At 46.2% G+C, this 24468-nt stretch overlaps 1 protein-coding gene and 1 pseudogene across 7 annotated transcripts in view; both read left to right on the forward strand.

Annotated features, from left to right (window-relative positions):
• ATG5 (autophagy related 5) overlaps nt 1-20242 on the forward strand; it is a 152757-nt gene extending 132515 nt beyond the window's left edge. For 6 of the 7 annotated variants that reach the window (XM_061427696.1, XM_061427699.1, XM_061427697.1 and 3 more), the window contains 2 exons: nt 16806-16888; nt 20033-20242. In XM_061427696.1, coding sequence (XP_061283680.1) covers nt 16806-16888; nt 20033-20227 — 278 coding nt within the window. In that variant the 3' untranslated portion in view covers nt 20228-20242. Of the gene's footprint in view, nt 1-602; nt 12453-16805; nt 16889-20032 lie in introns of those variants that run through there. The other variant, XM_061427698.1, reaches the window with a different exon arrangement.
• On the forward strand, nt 12551-16787 carry LOC133253895 (small ribosomal subunit protein eS1-like; annotated as a pseudogene).
• Nucleotides 20243-24468: the final 4226 nt, after the last annotated feature.

Raw genomic sequence — 24468 nt, forward strand, 5'->3', positions numbered from 1 at the left:
CTCTAACATACTGTCCAGGAGAAGGGGGATTGTCCCCTCTGGTAAACCCACAGAGGGCTGAGGAAGCTTTTTCCCAGAAGCCCTAGGAAACATTTCCTCAAGTTCCATTGGCCTGAATCAGGCTGTATGCCCACCTCTGAGCCAGTCACCATGGCCAGGTGATGGGTACTCTGGCTACTCCTGGGAGCTGGATGAATCCAGCTGTTAGAGATGGAGAGACAGTGAGGAGAGTGGTTCCCTCGAGGCAAAATGTGGGTACTGTGGCAGGAAAAGGAAGAAAAGACACTAGGGAGGCAACCTATATATGATTACTACATCAGCATCATTATTGTGATAAAGGCCCAATTGGAGGTGATGCAGATATAGACAAGAAAACTTTTGTTCAGAACCCCAGTTCTGCCTGCTTCTTGGTGAGTGACTTCTTCAAGTCTCAGTTTTTTATCTGAGAAGATGTGGATGACAATACCTCAGGGAAGGTAAAATTCACATATCTAAATATATATACACACACACACATATATTTTGATATATATATATCAAAATATATAAGGTCACATATTTGAAAAAATAAACTATGAGGTACTTTCTGTATTTTCTCACAGTGCCAAATACAGTCCTTCCTGTAGAAGCCAAGATCAAGCCCACGTTTGAGCCTAGCAGAATAGCAGGTGGAAGGAAGGCTTCCCTGGCCGTCAAGTGTTGGGCAAGTCAGGGCCCATCTCGTGTCTTCATCGCAAGAAAGAAGTTTCACTGGTTCAGAACCAAACTTAAGCAGCAGGTGTTCAGAGCTGGGGTGTAGAAGTTTCAGCTTTGATTTTTCTATGAAATCGTTCAGGTTATTAAAATGTCGGCCCTATTCTCTTGTTTAAGAACTGGTTTCATTTCTAATGACACAGCACCATCATGCCATTCCTTGATTTAGTCACGAGAACCAAAACTAATATGTGGCTAGTTTCAAGTCGTTTTTATAGCAGTTAGTACAGAGAACAACAGGCTCTTGTAAAAACAGATGTATTTGCTATCTGCTTCTCTATCTGCTGCCTCTCAGACTCAAAACCTGATTTCTAAGATGGCGTGGTCCTCTGGTTGGGCCTCATGGGAGAGGCTCTTGCCCAGGACAAAAGCCTGGCTGTTCTCCTCAGTGTGAAAATTTTCGTAAGAAACAGGAGTCCCATCCCCTATTGATCCTATGTATAAAATAGATAACTAATGAGACCTAACTCAGGAAACCCTACTCAGGGCTCTGTGGTGACCTAAATGGGAACGAAATCCAAAAAAGAGGGGATGTATGTGTACATATTGCTGATTCACTTTTGCTGTACAGTAAAAACACATCACATTGTAAAGCAACCACACTCCAATAAAAATTAATTTAAAAAAAAAAAGAGTCACAGCCCCCAAGCATAATAATGGTAAAGGGGTATCAGAAAGAGACCTTTCACCTCTTTAGACAGGACTCACTTGGCATTATTGTCCATTGTGAGCACAGAGGAGGTTTTTTTTATGTGATGAGTCTCTGTAAACTTCTTCAAGGCTTTGTGGTATTAACATGAGAAAGTGAGCATACATTTAGCATTCTTGGAAAAAGCATGGCCTTCCTAGTAATGCTAGTACTCTGAGAGTGACCCCACAGCCAGTGTCCTGATAGAGGCTTCATCATCTACAATGTCTCTACAAGCAGGTTAGATAGCAAATGCTTACAGATGAGGAAACAGAGACACTGAATTTTCCATGGCTTCAGAGAAAGAAGGTTGTGGAATTTAGAGTCCTGGGCTAACCTCTGTGGTGTAATTGCTTGATCTCTCTGTAGATGAGTTTCCTCACATATAAAATGTAAATAACACTAATGGTTAAAAACCCCTCATTGGTGGCAGTGAGGATTGTGTAAACTCACGCATGTACAGTGTGTAGACCAGCATCTGGCACGTAGTTTGCACTCAGTAAATGTTCGTTATAATTATCACTACCTTCACTATCCTTTTTTTCAGTCACAAATTAAGTGCCCTTGCGTCTTTAACTCACACATGTACAACCCACCTACTGGTTCTCCCCCCAGTCTCAATTATACACGTGGTCTCAAGTTGTCTTCCAACAGCTGTCTCAGACCAGGGCAAATCTTGCTTCCATGCTAGAAAGATGACTTCCTCTGGGGTCATCTCAACAATCTTTTCTTAATGTCTTTTAATGCTAAATATGACTCCTAGGATGGGCTTCCCTGGCAGCTCAGTGGTAAAGAATCTGCCTGCCAATGCAGGAGACATGAGAGACACAGGTTTGGTCCCTGATCCAGGAAGATCCCTGGAGAAGGAAGTGGCCGCCCACTCCAGTATTCTTGCCGGCAGAACCCCATGGACAGAGGAGCTGGGCGGGCTCCAGTCCATGGGGTCGCAAAGAATCTGACATGACTTAGTGACTGAACAACAACAGCATGACTCCTAGGGCACCACTGTTTTGCAATGTTGACTGTTGAATTGACTATCAGGTCAGGTAGATCCAACTCACCTGGAAGACTGGATTGGGCAGTTAGGCCTCCTGCTCTTTGCTTTGACTCGGAGCCTGTGCTATGCTGTAGTCAAGCCCAGGTCCACCTTCTTGGCCCAGTTTAAAATGTTCCATCCAGTTCAGCCAACGTCATTTCACTTAATTCCTGCATGTAAAAATATTTCCACGTTGGGAACATTGTCAAGAAAGCCTTTCTGTAGTTCATTTCTTTGATTATCTTATTCTTTGTTCCCTTCTTTACTGTGTTCGTCTGAGCAGTCCCAATAATAATGCTGCTGTTCATTGCTTTGCATATGTACATCTTGTCCCTTCTCTCAGACTGTGAATTTCTTGAAGCTGAAAACCATTGCCTCTCTTTGCAGTGCCTCTCTTTGCACAAGCCTGGGGGCAGGTCTGCCTGGGGATGAACTCACAGAAGGGCTGTGACTGCATCTCTGTGGATCTCCCCCATCCTTTCCCTCAGCTTACATCCTCTTTCCTTTCTCCTGAGTATCTCACAGGCCCTTTCTGCCTGGTGGGAGGTAGGCCTTGAGCAAGCAGTAAATGTTGCTGCATTTACTGCATTACTACAGTAAATGTAGACTGCATTGCCAGGGCTGATCTGTCCTGTATTTGGGGCTTTGAAGGTGATATACCCAGGGGCATCCTTGGACCAGGCCTCCAACCCCTCTGTTGGCATACGTGTTAGCAGATCACCTGCCATTTCCTCAAACAAATGAGCACATCTTCCCTTCATGTCTCGTTGTGTTTTCCTTGGTCCAGTCTCTCTCCTCCCACCCACACTCTCACCCTGCCTCTCCCGATTCTCTTCCAGGCCTGTCCCGTTTCCCAGCCTCTGTTTGTGCCTTGGCCTTTGCTCTTGCTCGGTCCTTCTGTGTGCCTCACTTTGGTTTCTGTTCCCCCTATGCTTTTTCTTTCACTTTCCCCCGCCCACCAGACTGTTTTACCAGTGTCATCATGACTTATAGTGTGGGAACATGGCCCTCGCTGTCTCCCACATTACACAGCCTCGCTGGCTTTTTGGATGCCCTCTGCCGAGCCAAACCAGCAGGACAGATGCTCCACGATGGCCGGACACAGGGCAGCTCCCACCGGGAGGCCTCCTTCCTGCCCACCTCCGGAAGCAGGGCAGAGCTGAAGATGGAGGCCACAGAGAAGGACCCCAGACCTTTCCTCAGCTTCTGTTGGGACATGTGAGCTGGGTGTGACCCCAAGACTCAGAACAGCTTCGCTCTGTGAAAGCGCGAAACAGGGAGGGTTCTCTGAAAGGAATGGTCTGGGCTGCGGGGAAGAGGTGGGGTAGCACATATGACTGAGACCCGGGAGGTTTCTAGTGCTGACATGACTCGGCTCCTAATCCACAGAACTCAGCTGAAACACCCAAGCCAATGAATAACAGGGTCCCAGTCATAAGCAGAAAACGCTCTTCCCTTTTTCTTCCTTCCACCTCACCCATGCAGCCTTGTGCAATTAGTCCTCATACAAAGGTTTGCAGAATTATCCAAGTGGAGGCCAAGTCTGCTGTTTCTTGGCCATATCTACCTTCCCAGAGGATCGACCAGCATAGCTGAAGCGCGCTGGACCATGGCGCAAAGCGGGGAGAGGGGCGCCACGGCTGCTGGGAACCGGGCCTTCTCGAACTCAGTTTCAGAGACCAAGAAACGGTCTTCTTACTTCAAACATGCAAACACTCTCCCTGTGAGGCAGCTGCCCTTTGAAGCTGTGGACCAGGGGGGAAATAAAAGCTCCTGTCTGAGAAAGGATAGGTTTCTTTCTTACACTCTCTGCTGACCATTCTATTTCCTGCGGGTTTTCTGCATGGACCCTCTGCCGGCAGCATAGGGGGAGCCTGCAGCAGCCGGCGCAGCAGGGCCCGAGTGAAAGTGACTAACACCCCAGCCTCCACAGCTACCTCGGCCTCTGCAGCACCTTTCTCCAGCCTGACCTCCCCATGCTGCCTTTCTGCTGCTGCTGTGGGAGCCAAACACGAAAGCCGGGCTGAACAGGCTGGTTGAAGAAAGGAGTGAGTCAGGTCTCAAGTCTCAGAAAGGCAATGTGGGCTGAATCCCGGTGCCAGGGGTTAAAGCCCGCCCATGCATCTCACCCATAACACAGGCAGGAAAGCGATACGGCTAAACTCAAGTGGGACATTTGTATTCAGAGATCGTTTATGTTCACCCACATTGCCTGGTATGGTGCTGAGAATGCATTTAATATTTATGGGCCCTTTTGACATTTAAATAAGGCCTGGCCAAGGGAAAGGGAAAAGATCATAGCAGTTTTGCCAAATAGGACCAAGGAATGCAATTTTTTGAACTCTTAAATTTTTTTTCTTCCATTATGGTTTATTATAGGATACTGAATATAGTTCCCTGTGCTGTACAGTAGGTCCTTGTGGTTTATCTATTTTATATATAGTCGTTTGTATCTGTTAAGCCCAAACTCCTAATTTTCCCTCTTCCTCCGTTCCCCTTTGGTAACTGTGAGTTTGTTGTCTTATGTCTGTAAGGCTGTTTCTGCACATACGTTCATTTGTGTCACATTTTAGATTCCACATATAAGTGACATCATATGGCATTTGTCTTTCTTTTTCTGACTTACTTCACTCAGTGTGATAAACTCTAGGTCCGTCCATGTTGCTGCAAGTGGCAAAATTTCATTTGTTTTTATGGCTGAGTAGTTTGGCACCCCACTCCAGTACTTTTGCCTGGAAAATCCCATGGATGGAGGAGCCTGAAAGGCTGCAGTCTGTGGGGTTGCTAAGAGACGGACACGACTGAGCGACTTCACTTTCACTTCTCACTTTCATGCATTGGAGAAGGAAATGGCGACCCACTCCAGTGTTCTTGCCTGGAGAATCCCAGGGACGGGGGAGCCTGGTGGGCTGCCGTCTATGGGGTCGCACAGAGTCGGACACAACTGAAGCTGCTTATCAGCAGCAGCAGTAGTATTCCATCATATGTATTTATATATACACACACACACACACACCACACACACACTGCATCTTGTTAAACCCATCATCTATTAATAGGCAGTAGGGTTGTTTCTGTATCTTGGCTATTGTGAATACTGCTGCTATGAATATTGGGGTGCATATATCTTTTTTAATTATAGTTTTCTCCAGATATATATGTACAGGAGTGGCTTTGCTGGATAATATAACTCTATTTTTAAATAACTCTTTTTATAGAACCTTAGTCAATATCAGCCACAGATTGTCAATCTCCTATTTCTGACTCTTATTTTAGAACTAAATGTATAATGTTACCCATACGAAGTATCTTGAATATCTGTTTCAATCAGTCTTGAAAGTCTACAGAGCTCAACTTCTGAGACCTTCTACTCTGGACCTGTAGTATACACAGATAATGCACTGACTGAATGGCAATAAGGAAATATTTTAACTTCTGTTTAATCTATGTTTTAATGTAGAAATGAGGAAAGGAATTAAGCTTTGTTCTTACTACTAGCAATAATATGACTAATATTTGCTATAAATATTCCCAAGTACATGTGTGTAACATTTACAAATATAAATCTGATGGGGATTCAGGTTCTACTTTTGGCTAGGGAGATTGGATTATATGATTAAAAAATGTTTGCTGAAGGACTTCCTTGGCAGTCCAGCAGTTAAGAAGTTAAGACTCTGTGCTTCCACTGTAGGGAGGAAAGGGTTTGATCCCTGGTTAAGGAACTAGGATCCATCATGCCGAATGGTGTGGCCAAAAAAAAAAAAAAATTTGCTGAGACTTCTGCTTTTGACCAATATGGTATGATAAAGACCAAATTTACCCTTCAATCTGAAACAGCCACCACAAAGAAACAGGTCTAGCACAGAAGTTATCACATGATATTCATGAATGCAAATGAATTGAATGAATAACTGAAGCCCCCCAGGGAAGCCCAGGATGGTTAGATCACAGATGATGAGGTGTTAGGGCCCCAGTGCACCTTAGATCTGATATAGTCCAGTTTCCTCACTATCTAGATGAGGAAAGTGAGGTCCAAAACCACACGGTGACTTCTCCAAAGTCCCTCAGCACCTACTGGTGGAGTTACTGGGAATATTCTTTCCTATAAACCAGTCCTTGAGTCAAGCAAGACAATAAACCAGAGCCCCAAGCTGTAGAAGGACCTTTCTTAAAGGGCTAATTGCTGCTATTCACAGAACAGGGACAAGATGGAGTTCAGTGTGTATGCGTTTGGAAACTAAATTAGGCGCCAAGAATTATTGCAGACAAAGCCACTTAAAATTGAAGATATGGCCAGACATTGTGCAATTTTAGAAAAATGCCAAAACTTCCAGGTTGGACGGAGAGACTAGAGGAAGATCCCTGCTAAGCTGTGGTTGTCACCAAAGATTCCTCAAGACTCTACAGGAGACTGGATCGAAACAGATCTATCTACCTGAAAACTCCAAATAATTCTGGACCTGATCCAGACCAACCCCTATTTCTGAGGATAACCCTCAGGCCTCGGTCTGTCCTAGGAGTGGCGGTGGGGGGTGCGACACAGCGAGCAGTCTCATGTTGGGACCCGACTGCCCAACTGCCTGGCTTGACCGGAACCCCACATGAAGAAGACCCAGTCCTGAGGGGACACTTGTCAGCATTGGAGACCTTCAGACCGCATGATATGTGTATCACAGGAGGATCTCCCTGCCCTGGACTGAAGGAGCCCCTGATGTACCCAGCAGGCAGAAGCGCCCCCTCCCCCGCACCGTGGGTTTGCGTGCTCCCGGCGATGGGTGCGTAGTCAGGCAGCCTCAGCAGCCTCGCTCCTCTGCTGGGGTTTGTCCTGGTTTCTCCTGGGAAGTGGCAGCTGTGGACGAACCCTTTCACTTTGGGTTTCTCCTCAGTGCAAACTTCTGCCTGCTTTCAAAGTCCTTGAAAAGGCAGCCTAGCTCTTTCAAAGCACTTTTTTGGGGGGCCAGAAAATTCTAAAACATGTCAATGACTGCCTGCTGTTGTCTTGAGTGTTTTAAGGCTTGATCTGCACCCATTGTAGGAACGGACTTTGCCCGTGGATGCCCCCTGCCATCTCTCCTGCCACCTGGAGGACGTCTATGGGGCATACAGGGTGCTGGACTCTTGTTTCAGAGACTTCTGGGTAGCCTCACAGTTGGACAGAATTTTCAGCAGTGACATTTGGGCTTCACCTGACAAAGAGAATGACAGAGTTTAGAGTGGTGATTTAATTGAGACTCATGCAGACTTCTCTGCCCTGGAATCCCTAGAAGGGGAGGTGTCCTCTAAAAAGGAATCTAACAAGAGATGATTACACAGCTTAAAGCAAGTCTCCTAAGGAAGACTGGTCATCTGATTTAAACCGGATTTGGAAGTGAATCTCCTCTGGCTTCCCTGATGGCTCTGTGGCAGAGAATCCACCTGCCAGTGCAGGCGACGCAGCTTCAATCCCCAGGTCAGGAATATACCCCTGAGAAGGAAATGGCAACCCACTCCAGTATTCTTGCCTGTGAAATCCCGTGGACAGAGGAGTCTAGCGGGATACAGTCCATGGGGTCGAAAAAGAGTCAGACATGATTTAGAGACTACACAACAATAACTCCTTGAGCTCAGGACCCAGTCTGGAGGTGGTCTGACCCAGGGGTGGCTGTACCCCGCCAAGCTACACCTGTGCTGTGCTCTCCCAGCACAGAATTGTGCACTCAATTCATGAGCAGAGGCTGAACACAGAGCGCTGGAGTGGGAAAGGCACATTCCTGGTGGCCAGTGCCAAGAAAGTGATCTCTATGCACTAATGAGAGTGAACAGCACAGGGCTGTTGTTAGTCTCCACTTTATAGATCAGGAAACAAAGGTATTGAAAGAGCAAGTAAGACACCCACTGCCACGGGGTGAGTCAGCAGAAGACTGGGCCCAGGACACAGACTCCTGGCCTCCTGGGCCAGCATTTGGCTCTGCTTCTGTGCTCTCAAGACGTTTCCTGCTTCATCCATAGCAAGAGTTCTTTGCGACCCTCATTCTGTGATTCCTGCCCTAAGGCCGTCAGTTCTCCTGAGGTTTGCTCAACAGCCAGAGGCCCTGCCTTCCCTAGCCTCCCTTCCCACCTCCCCTTGGCTGTCTTGTGGAGTGTCTAGCTCCAGCTGGCGTCTTACATACTCGTCCCAGTTGGCCTCCTCACTCCAGCACATCCACCAGGTGGTCCCTGTGCCCTTGGCCTTGGCTGTGCCAGCAACTTATCCACACAGAGTGGCTCATAAATGCAGCCCTGACCTGGGGTTCCCAGCCTTGTTTCCTTCCTTGACAGCTTTGGCCGCCCACACTGGTCTCTCTGGTTCCTTGGGCCACTCCCTGAGCGCTCTTCCTTGTCTCCTTCTCTGCCTGGAAAGCCCTCCTCTTCCTGCATCTTCAAGGCTCTTTCAGGAGTTTGAGGCCCCTCCCAGCTCTTCGAGAGCTCCTGTGTTCCCTTCTCTGCGATGTCCTCTTGTACCCCCAGAAGATACACTGTGGTCTCTCCAGCTGCCATTTGCCTCCAAACTTTGTTTGGCCCCAACTCTCACTAATAGCTCAAATTTACATTTAAGGTAATGTGATAGGCCAGATTCTAAAATTACCCAAGGATTTCCTGTCTCCCCTCTTGTGTGCACACCATTTGAATATATTGGATTTTACTCACGTGATTAGATTATGTTTTATAGCACAGTTGACCTTAAGGGCAGCTTCTGTTGTGGCTCAGCTGGTAACGAATCTGCCTGCAATGCAGGAGACCTGGGTTCAATCCCTGGGTTGGGAAGATTCCCTGGAAAAGGGAAAGCCTACCCAATCCAGTATTCTGGCCTGCAGAATTCCATGGACTGTATAGTCCATGGGGTCGCAAAGAGTTGGACACGACTGAGCAGCTTTCACTTTCACTGACCTTAAGGGAGATTATATCCCAGTGGCCCTGACTTAATCATAACAGGAACCTCAGTCCTGTGACCAAATTCTAGCACCAACAAGAAAGCACTAAAAGTGCCCTGTTTCCCCAGAACCTCCAGGCAAGAGCTCAGCAGGGTCAGCACCTTGATTTCAACATGGCGTCACCCTGTGCCTAGAGCCCAGGCATGCTGTGCCAGCCTTCTGATTTATAGAACTTAACTGTGAACTCATAAATGGGTATTGTTCCAAGCAGGTAAATTGGTAGTTATTTTTGTGATGCTGTAGAAAACCAATATAAGTGAATACTGAATTGTGTTGGAGCTGTGGATTCTCCACATTTATCCTGGCACCTGCATCTCAGGTCAGCAGCTGAAGCCACACTTTGTTGACTGTCAGACTTAGATTGCAGACTCCCAGCACAAGAGCCTAGCTGCCTGGTTCTCTCTGAATATAATTCAGCAACAAGAGGGACTCTTGGTTTCTAGCACTCTGCTGCCAGTTGCAAGACAAAGATGAACTTGGCCTTTCTGCCCTCGGGGGCTTCTAATCTAGTAACTGAACAATCACATAAAGAGTATAATACAAAGTAGATCAAGACAAGGGAAGTTATATCCAGTATGTGAAATCAAAAACTTCTTAGAGGAAGTGACATCGGAGCTGAACCCTGAAAGCTGAGTGGGGTTTTCACTTTAGGGATGAAAGTAGGAAATTGAGTGAATTTTTAAAGAAATAGTATGTCGGACATTTGACAAATCAGGTGATTTAGAAATGAAACAGTATTCTGGGTCCATGTGTGAAGGCTCTTGAATCATTGGCAGTAGTGTGTTTGGGAGACTTGGTGAGAAATTGGGGGCCATAGAAAGTTTAGAGGCTGGGGTGGGTAAAATCAAGGCTGAGTATGTAGGATGGATTAAAGTAGAGGTGGGTAGGAAATGAGGATTGTTTGCAGACCGTGGGAGAAGAGGTAAAAGTTAATCAGAGCCTGCATCGTGACTCTGGCAGTTGGGACAGAGAAAGGAGAGAATGTCCTAGTCATGGGAGAAGATAGAAATTCCACCAGTGGAGCCACAAAACAAACATAGCATCCCGTGGGTCCATCCATCAGTCCACCTTCCTCTACTCATTCCAGTATTTAAGATGTGTTGTATGTCTCCTGTAGCCAATAATCTGTCCCAGATTCTGCCCCAAAGGCAAACATCATGACATTTGAGGAAATATGACTGTGTTACCAAGAGGCAAATGTTAAGTCCTGTAAGAGAAGCGTGGCTGAAGAACTACAGGCTCAGGAGGGAGGAAGATGGTACCCAGCTGCAGCCACAGAGCCTTCGAGAGACAATGACGTGGGGTCACTGTTTAACTTGTAGGTGGCAAATTTAAAAGGAGAAGGATCTTTTCATCTGTCCTCTAACTACCAGTGAAACTTCATCTCATCCCAGTACATACACACCCCCACCCTCACCCACACATCCACCCACCACACACACCACACACAGGCACACACATACACACTTCAGCTGGAGCCGGCTGACTTGAACCCCACAATGACAAACATGGAGAAACAGTTATTCCTGCAAATGCTCAGTTGGGTTGTTCTAGAAGACAACTGGGTAGCTGAGACCCTGGCTTCCTTCACTCACCTCCCTGACTGACCACCCGAGCTGTGATTGTTTTCACGAGCACACCGGCTAAGAGACACACAGCATCGCTTTTGTTCAGCCACCACCAGACCAGCCAAGGGCCGACTAGGCCAACAGGGCTCTTCCTCCTTCCCCCTCGGTTCTGGGTAAGCACACATCTTCCACCCTTACTTTAAAGGCAGACAATTTGTTTTTATCATTTGCCAACACAGCTGAGGATGATTATTAATTAATCAAAAACACTGACTTTTAACTTCCCACGCTCTCTCCAGAGATGCTCCAGTGACAGCGTGCATCTGGACTTCAGAGCTGTTTAGATAGAAGTGGGCACCATGCAGCAAAGACTTTTTTTTTTTTTCTGGTTTATTCTTTTTTAAAACACAACTCTAGTTTAATCCCATTTAGCCAGTAAACTTGATTTTAAGGTGGTCCCATTTTGTGGGGTTTTCTATTGGTCTTTTTTATACAGCTTCCTTTGAAACCAGAAATGCTGTGTCAGGATTTCACAAAAAGGAAAATAAGTTCAGAGCATTTTCTGTTCATCAAAAGCTCAGACCGAAGCACACAAGCAGCATGTTTCCATGAATAATGAAACACCATTGTCCTCCTCTGCTGGTGAGCTTCTGTTCTGGTAGTGTCCTCCAAATTCAAGGTCTCAGCAAGGAGTACCTAACAGCTGCCGAGAGCAAGTTTGAAATGTTACAGTTGAAACATCACAGCAAAGGCTGATCTGTTTCAATGGGCTGAGGTTTAAGCGACAGTCTCTTCCCCTCGGTTCTAAGATGGCGCTGCTGAGGAGTCATCCTCCCCCCTCTGAACTTGAGCTTTGTGGCCGTACAGTGGTTTTCAGTGAAAAAAGAAAGGGGCGGCAGAAGATCGCTTGCCTCAAATTACACATCAAAGCCTAATGGCTACCTCTAGAGTGAGACAGGGGGGTGTGCACCCTTGGCTTCACCACGTGGCAGAGGCTAGAGTGAAAACTATGGTGCCTTTTTAGGGGCTGTACCTAAAAGAAGATTTACAGAAGAAGATAGAAGATTTTAAGCAAAACCAAGCTTGGGAGGCAAGTGAGCTTCCCTTCCATTCAGTGAGGCCCACATCTTCAAAAATCTCACTGAAGACTCTGCTGGGAGTGTGTTGTCTTGTAAGTGCAACTGTGCCAACTTGGGAAAGGTGTTTTGTGAAACACAGAGTGGAGTCCCCCTCCCCTCCACATGAGCCTGCTCCCCTTCCCGCCACTTCTCTTCCTCCCCCTCAGTGATCTGTGTTCCCCCCAGCCCATTTAAGACAACTCCTGGGCTTGCCAGTGCTCAAACCATCCAGGCTTTGTTTCTTCTCTTTGCCCACCTGCCACCAGTCTCTTCTTCCTTGTCATTGTTCTTCAACAGCTCCACTGGAGGCGTTCGAGGGAAATAAAAAGATAAAAAACCCAGCTTGTCACAGTCCATTTGCTTCTTGTCAACAGCTCTGCTAAAAGGCAGAAGAGGAAGCTTTTGGCCAAGATAAGAGTTTAGATAAGGTTTGGGGATTATCTGTAGAATTTCATTTATTCGAGGTTACCCTCTTGAGCACCTGAGGATAATGGGGGAAGGGTGGGGTATGTTTATCAAGCACCTGTTTTTAGGAAGTTAAGAGCAAGATTCTTCAGTCATTTCTAAGAGCTGGTCAAAATAACTCGAGATAAAACTATCATAGCTACTTTATACCTTGTTGACATAAAACTAGCAAGCAGCTAACTGTCCACTCCATTGTTTAGCTCCCTGAAGCTGACTGACTCTGAAAGTGGAGAATTTCCTATCTCTTGTTAGGCGGGGAAAGAATTTAACTCACTCAGGTTAATAGAGGTCTGTGACAGCCCTGCCGTTCCTTTGAATGGCTAGGAAGAAGCAAATTGAATAGAAAAGTAGAGGTCTTTGATTACAAGTAATAGAAAACAACTGAAACTAATTTAAGTCAAAAAGATCAACTTATTGTTTACAATAAGCAGCAGGGGACCTCAAGGGACCCAAGGGCCACGTCTCTGCAAAGTGCTGAGGCTGAGGCCTGGGAGGCTTTAGGTCTCTCCATTCACCTCATAGTCTCTCCTTAAAAAAACTGTCCATCCTCTTCAGTCCTCTCATCCATACCTTAACCTTTCCCCTTGTCCTTCCCCTTCCCCTCCATATGCAGGGGAAAGCAGAGCTGATCCAGGCTCCCAGATTTCCACTTTCACAGGGCTAACCAGCAAAGAAACAAAGACCACTCTCTTCTGGTAACAGAAGAAAGAGCATCTGATTGGCCCAGCTTGAGAGAAGTATCTACTTTGGTCCAATCAGCTCTGATGGGAAGATGGGGTCGTGGTTATAAATATGGCTGCTGGTTCAGAGAGAGCCAGTGCTCAGAAAAAGTGTGGGGTGACGGGGTAGGACCACTCAACATTTATTAATCCAGCAACAATAAAAAAGGGCCATTGTACCTGTTTCCCTCATACTTAAACAATCTAGAGGAAAACCTACACATGTAGGAAGACAATTAAAATCTTTTAGTGCTAATTACTGTGAGCATAAAAACCCTGATTAGAATGAGCTCTTAGGAAATAACCAAAACAGCCCCTCTCCAGTTGAATAGATAAATACATTAAGGATGGGCATAAAATGGAGCCCACAACACAGCGGTGAAAATTAATGAGCTACAGCTACACATTTCAATATGGAAGAGTCTTGAAAGTATAATGATGCATGAAAAAAGCAAGTCACAGAAAAATAAATCCAGATGTTTTTACTTATGTGAGGTTCAGAAACATGCAAAATTGGACAATGTATTATAATGTAGTCTTCTATGTGTGTATGGTAAACTATAAAGAAAGAAAGAAAAGAAAGCTATAGACTAAATTCAGGTCACCTGTGAGGTGGAGAAGGAAAATGTGCTTGGGAACAGGTAAACGCTGAACTTCAAATGTGTCAGTAATGTTATTTGTTAAGCTGAGTGGTAGATGTGATGGCAATAATTTTGTTATGATTTAATATGTGCTTATCTTTTTATGTTCATATATTTTATAATTAAATGAATATAAATGAATGTCCTTATGCCGAATTCTAAGGAGGCCATTTCTCTGTTCTGGGTAATGGCCAGTGGTATTGTGCTTGCCTGATTGTGGGACAATGGTGAGTAATTCCATTTGTCAAATGGTTTACCAGTTTCTATCCATGTGACAACCACCCTGACAAGGAAAGTATCTGGGGTGGCCTGTCAGCACTGTGGCCCAGTGAGTGCCTAAGGAATAGCCAGGCTTTTCTTGCGTCCTTTGTCCTGGATGCCAAAGCAATTATTCACCTCTATTCCCAGGTCAAATGTCCCAATCATCTCTACCCAAGAAAGCTACCTACCTGTGAGCATTCCCATCAAAACATGATTACAGGGCCTAACTTCCCACTTGAGTTGTACTTCCACCCTTTTGGCTCTCTTCGGGGTACCATGGCAGCTGTCAAGAACAAGCACCATACTAAAGGAGGCAAAAAGGGAGCCAAGAAGAAAATGGTTGACCCATTTTCTAAGAAAGATTGGTATGATGTGAAAGCACCAGCTATGTTCAATATAAGAAATACTGGGAAAACACTGGCCACTGGAACTCAATTAAAATCACATCTGATGGCCTCAAGGGTTATATTTTTGAAGTGAGTCTTGCTGATCTGCAGAATGATGAAGTTGCATTAGGAAATTCAAGCCAATTACTGAGGAGGTTCAGGGAAAAAAAAACTGCCTGATTAATTTCCATGACATGGATCTTACCCATGACAAAATGTGCTCCGTGGTCAAAAAATGTCAGACCATGACTGAAGCTCACACTGATGTCAAGGCTACCTACCGATGGTTACTTGCTTCATCTGTTCTGTGTAGGTTTTCCTAAAAAGTGCAACAGTCAGATTTGGAAGACCACTTATGCCCAGCACCAGTAGGTGCGTCAGATGCACACAAAGGTGATGGAAGTCACGACCTGAGAGGTGCAAATGACTTCAAAGAGGTGGTCAGTAAATTGATTCCAAACAGCATTGGAAAAGACATAGAAAAGACTTGCCAGTCTATTTACTCCACAATGTCTTCTTTAGAAAAGTAAAAATGCTGAAGAATCCCAAGTGTGACTTGGGGAAAACTCATGGAGTTACATGGGGAAGGTAGTAGCTCTGGAAAAGTGACTGGGCATGAGACCAGTGCCAAAGTTGAACAAGTCCAGGAAGGTTTAAAATGCAGTCCTTTAATGATGACAGATAAAAGATCTTGTGAAAAACAAAACCACGATGACAAACTGACAGTTTCTTACAAGGTTAGACATGGAACTACCATATGGCCCAGCAATTCTATTCCTGGCATATTTCCCACAGAATTGAGAGCAGGGACTGGAACAGATACTTGCACGCCCGTACACACAGCATCATTACCCACAATAGCCAAAAAGTGCAAACAACCCCAGTGTCCATGAACAGATGAATGGATAAAGAGATATGGTACATCCGGAGAATGGAATATTATTCAGCCATGAAAAGGAATGACATTCTGACACATGCTGCATGTGGATGAACCCTGAAAACATTATGCTTAGTGAAGTGAGTCAGACACAGAAGGATAAATATTGTATGATGCCATTTATACAAGATAACTGGCATGGGCAAATTCATAGACAGAAAATAGAATGGTGGTTACCAAGGGCTGGGAAAATGGGGAAGAGGAAGTTATTATTTGATGGAAACAGAGTAATATCCAGAATGTTTGTTGGGGATGATGAAAAGGTTTGGGTGTAGATAGCATGGTGGTTACACCACATTATAAATACTTTTAGTACCACTGAATTGTACACTTAACAAATGTTCAGATGATAAATTGTTGTTGTTCAGTGGCTCAGTCGTGTCCAACTCTTCATCACCCCATGGACTGCAGCATGCCAGGCTTCCCTGTCCTTCACCGTCTGCCGGAGTTTGCTCAAACTCATGTCCATTGAGTTGGTGATGCCATCCAGCCATCTCCTCCTGCCCTCCGTCTTTCCCAGCATCAGGGTATTTTCCAGTGAATCAGCTCTTCACATCAGGTGGCCCAAGTATTGGAGCTTCAGCTTCAGCATCAGTCCTTCCAATGAATATTCAGAGTTGATTTCCTTTAGGATTGACTGGTTTGATCACCTTGCAGTCCATGGGACTCTCAAGAGTCTTCTCCAACACCACAGTTGCAAAGCATCCATTCTTTGGCACTCAGCCTTCTTTATGGTCCAACTCTCATATCTATACATGACTACTGGAAAAACCCTAGCTTTGACCATATGGACTTTTGTTGTTAAATATTATGTGTATTTTACCACAGTTTTAAAAAACGACAATTACAGAGCACTGAGAAAGACATACATTTGGATAGAGGAAAATGCTACAGGGCAGGGGAAGGTAGATAAGTGCACAGCATTTTTTTTCTGTGCTAGTTCCACACAGAGTATTGAGACATCACTTTACTCCAGTCCAGTCCTGCAGCCTGGGACCATCATTTCCAATATTCTCAGTGCAGCAAAATGAGAACATATGTGTGCCTCAGGGCATGTGATATCATGGAGTCCCCTCTGGTGGGGAAGCAAGTCCATAGGACCAGTGCAAAGCCCCCAACTTCCTGCTGCCTGGACAGTAGAGGTGGGCCAGGGAGAGGCCTTGACACAGCCCTGTGTTCCCAATTTGTCAACACTACATTTGGCAGCTGGTTGTTGTTCAGTGTTTTGGAGGAAGAGAAGGAAAGATGTGTGTGGTTAAGACCCATCTTCTGTTTTCTTTTAGTTTTCTGGGACCAAGTGGTTGCCTCTGACACGGAGAATGTCCTTTGTTTAAACAGCAGAGATCATCCCCAGATCCACAGAATGGTAGGTAGGTCAGGAGTTCGGCTGTAAGTAACAACATATAGCTGGAGAGGCCTGTGCCAAAAGGGGACCCCTGGAGGGAGCTGGGGCCTTATACCAGGGGCCCAGGCCACATTGTGACCTCCGAGGGCCCTGGGCACTGGGGCCTTTGTCAGCCCCTCCCATCATAATAATATTAAAATATTTAAAATGTAACTAAAATTTTCAACATTTTTTCCTCTTTCAGACCAAATTTAATTGATTTCTGTGGGCCCTAAAAATTTCTTTTTTTTTTAATGTGAGAAAAATAGTTAAAGTTTCATAGTTCCCCAGAAGCATCTCTGCCTTAGCACTGTGCTTCCTGTGCGTGACCTGAGAGGGCCTGGAGCACACCGCCTTGACTTTCTTCCTCGGGGGTTACTCTTCTGGCATCGGAAGAGACTTTGAGGTCATCTGTGCCACCTCCCGTGCAGGCAGAAGTCCCACTAAGGCAACCTCCAGGGGGATCATGCAGTCTCTGCCTCCAGCCATGGGATCCAAGCAGCCCCTCTAAGTATAAGCAAGTTCTTAATATTGAGCCCTTGAGCGAAAGCCTTCATCCCTGTAACTTTCAGCAGCTGCTTCTAACTGCACTCAACTGGGTCAACACAGAGCAAGTTTTACGTCCTTTAAAGATCTGACACGACTCCCATGTGTCACCCCTACCCCTCAACCCAAGTTCTCTGCTCCAGGTTAAGCACCCTGAGACCTTGCGTGACAGGATCTATAAACCCTCATCTGCTGAGCACCCTCCTTTGGACAAATACTGAGGCACCTCAGATGTGGTCTGATCTGATCACACCTGTTCCCTCTGCCACAACAGCAGTCTTTTGCTAGTGTCATTTATTAGTAATAGACCACATGGTTGGCGTATGCTAACCTGTGATCACTTACACCCCATGGTTCTTTGTTCCATCCCAAACTGAAGTTGGGCTTCACTGGCAGGCTTCACCGGTGACTCAGTGGTAAAGAATTTGCCTACCAATGCAGGAGATGCAGGTTTGATCCCTGGGTCAGGAAGATCCCCTGGAGAAGGAAATGGCAACCCAATCCAGTATTCTTGCCCAGGAAACCCCATGGACAGATGAGCCTGGAGGGCTACAGTCCATGGGATTGCTAAGAGTCAGACACAACTTAGCGACTCAAGCTGAAATTAACCCAGTCTATCCCAGTCTGTACTCAAGCCATTCATCTCTTCAGCTTGGAGACATGGTGTGTCGTCTTTGACTTGGTTCATTATGATCTGTCAAGATCTTTATTCTGTCCTCTGGAACAGAGGCAGTCCTTTCCATGTTTGGCTCTTCACAGATTTGACAAGTGTGCTTTCTTGGTCTTAAACCCAACATGGCAGGGACCAAAACTTCTATTTTCAAATTTGCCATTGTTTTCCTGTTATTGAAGGTTGAGTCTGGACCCTGAAATGGCTGAAACAAAGACATTTTCATTTTGATTTTGTGGGTGACTTTTGCATTCTAGGAAAGAAGGAAAGTAGCTCTTGGAGTCAATTTGTCCTTTGTTCCGGAAGGAACACTTTGATGATGATTTTCTTTTTTTAAAAAAGGTATCAGGTATAGGGCTAGATGTTATGGGACAACCTTCCAGGAGAGATGGTCTATCCTGGTCACATGCGGTGGGGCAGTGCTTTAGTGAGAGGAGGCTGGGAAAGGTAGTGATGATGAGGAAGGCCAGTGATGTGTGGGGCAGCTGATATCCACTTGAAGTTTCTTCTTCTGCTCTGTAATTCCTTCGTGTTAGCCCAGAGTTCTCAGTCGATGCTGTTAAGCTGTTGTTGTCTTCACTGTGTTTTGGAGAACCTTGAGGGTCCTTGGAGGGAACAGAGGCAGCTGGTGCTGACCGAGAGTGAGAGACCATAAGAAATGACCAGACGAATGTGGGGACCAGGACATACTCCTCGGGAGTCCTCAGAACACAAGAGGTGGACTGGGGACACAGCTGGGTTTTCTGACATGGATTATTCCGGGGAGGGTGGCCTGCAAGGGCCGGAGAATGTGGGATGTCCAGGTTACGTGAGCTCAGCCACAGGAGGACATCTTTCAGACACTGCCAATTTAACGTTCAGTATTAGCACGTAAGGAACATGCTCTGGGTGCAGACTCATACCTGGGGGATTCAGCTGGCCCCACACCACTCTAGCTGTCTTCTTCTCATCCTACCCACTTGCCCATCCTACCCACTTGCCTTCATCTTTATGTTCTGTAGATTTGCGGGGTTTCTTTTTGATCACAAAAGTTATCTGTATTCCTCATGAAAATCCAAATGATCCAGAAGCCAACTGGAAAACATTTTATCCAATGTTATATTAAAATCAAGACACACCAGGCCTATGTTATTTGTCAGCTCTCTTTGGCAAGGAGGCGCTTGTTGGCTTGGCAGGGTATCTGCCTTGTTGTCAGCACTGGCTCCCTGTCCCAATTCTAGAGTGTGGTCCTGAAGTCCATGACCTTAAGCATCCTAAATAAATAGGATGTAAGCAGACACTTGAACTAGTAGGCGAATCCCATTTGCTTTTAAGTTCCTCCAGGTGGTGTCCCTTAGCAATAGTATTGGAGGTCGCAGCCAGGGTTTTATGAGTGGGAATGGATATAGCATCTAGAAGAATATTCTGTTGCTATGAGTGGGAAAGTGTAGACTTTTAAATTTCTACACAGGAGGTAGTAGAGATCTGTTGCTTTTTTGGAGATGGGCGGGGGTTGGGGGTGGGGAGGGAGGTGCTGCGTTGCATGGCTTGTGGGATCTTAGTTCTCCCACCAGGTACTGAACTTGGGCCCTCGGCAGTGAGAGCAGAGTCCTAACCACTGGACTGCCAGGGACTTCCTGAGACCTGTTGCTTTCAGCTTCCTTACATCCTTCCCTCTTTTGCAGACAGTGCCCCAGTTCTCTTTTGGGGAACCACTTCTCCCACATCCTTAACCCCAGTGGTATGTGATGGGGTTAAGCCACCCCCATGCCCTGGCTCTTTGAGTGAGCATGTCACCTAGACCTAGACAAGAGTGACATGCCCTCCTATCACAGAGATCCCAGAGAGGGTCAGGCGGGTCAGTGGGCCAGCCGTGGTCAGCCCCAGGGTTTTTGCCTGTGTTATCAGTAAGGAAGGGACTTTATGTGCAGGACTGCTCCACCGGGAGAAGTCAGCCTGAATCCAAGTGGCCACCGTCACCCCCGCAGAGGAGCCCTGGGCCAAGCTGCGATGGAGAAACTCAGGTGCCAGTGACACTGCTTATAGGAATCCCACCGTACCTGAAGCCGTCCCTGGAATTCTCCACCCAAACCCATTCGAATGGAGTTTCTGTCACTGACAACTAAGATGCTAGAATAAGGATATTCTTTTGACAACTGCACTAGAAAATATCTTCCTTGAGAAAATAACTGGCTTTGTAGTTGTATTTTGTTTATTCTATGCTGAATTTATCAATTATTAGATATAATGAGTAGAAGAGATCAAAGGAGGCCATTTTGAATTATTATACAAGTGATATTTGGGGGTTTTAAGTTCATATAAATTTTATAATACTCAGGCAACAATAGGGCAAGGTAAACATGAGGAAAGGTGATTCCCATGCAGTGTCCAAATTATTGGAAAAACATTCAATTCTTTAGTTTATGACAATTATATTAACTATCCCGGTCAACTCCCAGGTAGCGTGAGTGATAAAGAAACCGTCTGCCAGTGCAGGAGCCGCAGGTTCAACCCCGGGGTGGGGCAGAACCCCTGGAGGAGGAAATGACAACCCACTCCAGTATTCTTGCCTGGGAAATGCCGTGGACAGAGGAGCCTGGTGGCTTACAGTCCATGGGGTCTCAAAGAGCCGGACACGACTGAGCGTGCAGGCGCTACAATGGGGACAGACACTGGTTGAGAAGATCCAGAGGTTTGAGCCTTCAGGAGGCAGTGTCTGGGAGTGTTTGAATCACCTGAGAGTATATCAGCTCCTTCGTTCACACTACCAATAAGAAAGGAAGTATATCAGACTAATAGTGTGTGCGCATGCGTGCTGTCGCTTCAGTCCTGTCTATGGTTCTGTGCATCCCTATGGACTGTAGCCCGCCAGGCTCCTCTGTCCATGGGATTCTCCAGGCAAGAATACTAGAGTGGGTAGCCATGGCCTCCTCCAGGGTACTTTACATTAAATGCAGTTAAATGCATTCAAATGCAGTTAAATATAGGAAATATTGCCTTTCCTCACAGAGTGAACACAGCACCTCCAGTAATCATCTGGCTTAGATATTGTCAGTGCCACACTTCACGTATCATTTTTTCCTAAACTTCTGGGAAAATGCCTTTTTTTGCAGTGTGTGTGTGTGTGTGTGTGTGTGTAAGTTTGATTTTCTTAAGCCTTTGTTGACAGGTATGATCCAGGCCTCAGACTAGGAGACAGGGAAGCCCAAATTTTATTTCAAGTATGATACACAGTCCTCGTGTGGCCTTGAAAAAGCCATTTAACCTCGTGGCCTCAGTTTCCCTGTCTGAAAACTAAGGCTCATAATCCAAATCTAGATACCTCCCTGGGATGCTGTGTGCATTAATTACTGTTTATTGTGCAAGTGGAAGTTGGGCTGTGTTAATTATTATTATCATTTCTGGGTCTTCCAGCCAAGTTGAAGCCAAGCCCTTGCCTCGCTTTTAGTTCCTGAGATCTGACAAGGTACAGCCCTAGGCAGTGAGGAGGACCATAAATGAAGGCTAGTCAGCAGATTTATGCATATCTCACCACAAGGGACTGGCCCCAGGAGGCTCTGCCAGCCACAGGCTTCGGTTCTGGGGTTCCAGGGCAGCCCAGAGACCCACAGGCTTTACCAGGACATTGTTCTAACAGGGCAGGTGTTGTGAGGCTGCTGCCACACTCCTGTCCCTCACCTCTTTGTGTACCTGCCATTTAATTTACTAAGGAGTCTGGAGATCAATAAGAGATGCTTACCCTGTCATTACACAAGGCCCTAAATTGCAAGGTACAGGTGGAGAAGCTTCAGAAGTATTGTGATCACTCATGAAGAAAGATGACTAATCGCTTTCTTCTGGTCACTTATTTGGCCTATGACTTTGGTTTCTACTCTCTAAGTACAACAGTTATCAGATTTCCATGTAAGCAGGGAGCTGACAATTGGTACATACAGCTCCCCTGACTACACCTGCGGGTTCTGCTGCTTTATCTAGTCCTGGACACCTCATAGCGATTTTCCCCGCCACTATTTAAAGTTCAGGATGCGGGTGAAGGAGAGAAAGCTCACCTCACCCCACCTTCTGCCAACAGTGATCAGCATCAGGATCACTGTTGAGCCTCCAGGAGGCACCCTGCTTTTAACCCTTTGCAGGAAGGCTAATCTCCTCGTATCCAGGGCAAGTTGGATAAACAGTTCCAGCAGGTTTGGATCTTGGCCACGTGCAGAACCCTAGAACCCACTGGGGCATTGCAATGACCCAGTCCATGAATGTCCAGAAGAACAGAAGGGCACAGACGCATCCCATATCTGGTGTCATCTCACTCAGCAGGGGCTGGAACAGTCTGATTTTAGGGAAATCCTAAGCCCCCAGTAAAGCACCATGCTTAACCTACCGAGGACAGAATCCCATTGTCCAAATGCAGGTCACATCCCTGCCTGTGTGCTTGACATCCTTGTCAAGGAATGTGCCCACATGTGTTTGCACTGATTCATAACCATCTTCTTCCAAATTTAGTTCTTGATGCTGATACCACCAGCCCCCATTCACCCCACAAGCCCCAGCCCTCACTTTCCCTGCCTCTGCAATCCCCCCTGCAAACCAGCAGGTCCCACACGGCTCTTTTGTCTGCTCAGCACAGCAGGCAGACAGCAGGGGTACTGGTGAGTGCTAGTTAACTAATTAATGATTATAAAGCACTTTGAAAGCATAAAGAACCAGATAAATGCCAAGTATTATTGTTATTAATGCTGAGAAGGCTGTTTAGTCATCCTTGGCCTTGAACTCAGCTCACTGCCCCCACTGTGGCCGCAGGCTGATCTGTGAACTAGGATGAGAACCCTCCTCCTCCCTGCAGGCGCTGTTTCACACTGAGTCAGTGACCAAGGTGAAGGGCAGGGGCCAGGAAACCTCTCCTCGTCTCCCACCTGCTCTCGAAGCACTGCCTGCTTTGCGGCTGTCATGCTAACATTTACCGAAAGCCAGGCTCTGAAACTGCCTCTCTTGTTTCCCATTCACCTGTTTGGTAAGTTCATTTGAGTTCTTGATTACGGTGATTAGGACATCTCTGTGCACACAGGATGGATACCAGAGTCAAGCCCTACTTTCCATTAGCGGCCGGACTCACTTGTTCACATGACCTGACCATTCTCTTGTTTGCATATTTTTAAGGGCTGCACTCTTCTCTAGATGCCCCTAAGTACATGTGCTCATTTGACAGAGCAGCTCTGTGTGCTGGAGAAGACAGGTGGTGGTTTCACCATTTCATAGACATAGGAGCCAGGGGCCTCTGGATCCTGGTGACGGGATCAAGGTGCACCCAGCTCTCTTGCACCCCACACTCAGCAGTGCCCTCCGTCAGCAGCAGACCCCAGACATCTGGCAGGATGTTCCAGGAGACAGCGAAGAGCCTCCACAACACAAGACCTTAGAATTCATCCATGTAATGGCTTCCCTTCAAAGATGACAAAACCGAGGTCCCCAGAAGTCAAATTACTGGTCTAAGATGACAGTGCCAGTGAAGGAGTGAGGCTTGAGGCCAGCCTTTGGCCAGGCTTCTTCCTTCTTCAGTAGTCATTTGTAATTCAGAGTGGTGAGGCTTCAGGTGGCTTCATATTCTTTGTACTTTTCTGTGTTTTCCATATTTTCCTTCTGAAACAATAGACACAATCTGAAAGCAAATGATTGCTCTAAGTGAATAACCATGGGTGTGGAGCGCTGCCTTCCTCTCCCCTGAGCACAGAACTCTTCTTGGGTGAATGGATGATCTTTCAGTGGAGGCTCAGAGGGGGCAGACATTGCTGGTTTTCTTAGTGCTTTGAACTGCCATAAGAAAACACCACAGTCTTAGGTGGCTTATAAACACCAGGAATGTACAGCTCCCAGTTCTGTAGGTTGGAAGTCTGCAGTCAGGGTGCCGCCATGGTCAGATGAGGGCCGTCCTCCAGTCTGCAAACTTGTGGCCTCATGGTAGAAGAGGCTGGGGCACTGTGGAGGCCCCCTTTAAATTTTTTTTTATTTATTTATTTTAATTGGAGGATAATTACTTTACAATATTGTGGTTTTTTCCATACATCAACATGCAATCAGCCACAGGTGCACATGTGTCCCCCCCATCCTGAACCCTCCTCCCACCTCCCTCCCCACCCATCCCTCTGGGTTGTCCCGGAGCACTGACTTGAGTGCCCTACTTCATGCATTGAACTTGCACTGGTGATCTGTTTCACAGATGGTAATATACATGTTTCACTGCTATTCTCTCAAATCATCCCACCCTCACCTTCTCCCACAGAGTCCAAAAGTCTGTTCTTAACATCTGTGTCTCTTTTGCTGTCTTGCATATAGTGTCATCGTTACGGTCTTTCTAAATTCCATATATGCATTAATA

Source organism: Bos javanicus, chromosome 9 (assembly GCF_032452875.1).
Source record: "Bos javanicus breed banteng chromosome 9, ARS-OSU_banteng_1.0, whole genome shotgun sequence".
Classification (NCBI taxonomy): Eukaryota; Metazoa; Chordata; class Mammalia; order Artiodactyla; family Bovidae; genus Bos; species Bos javanicus.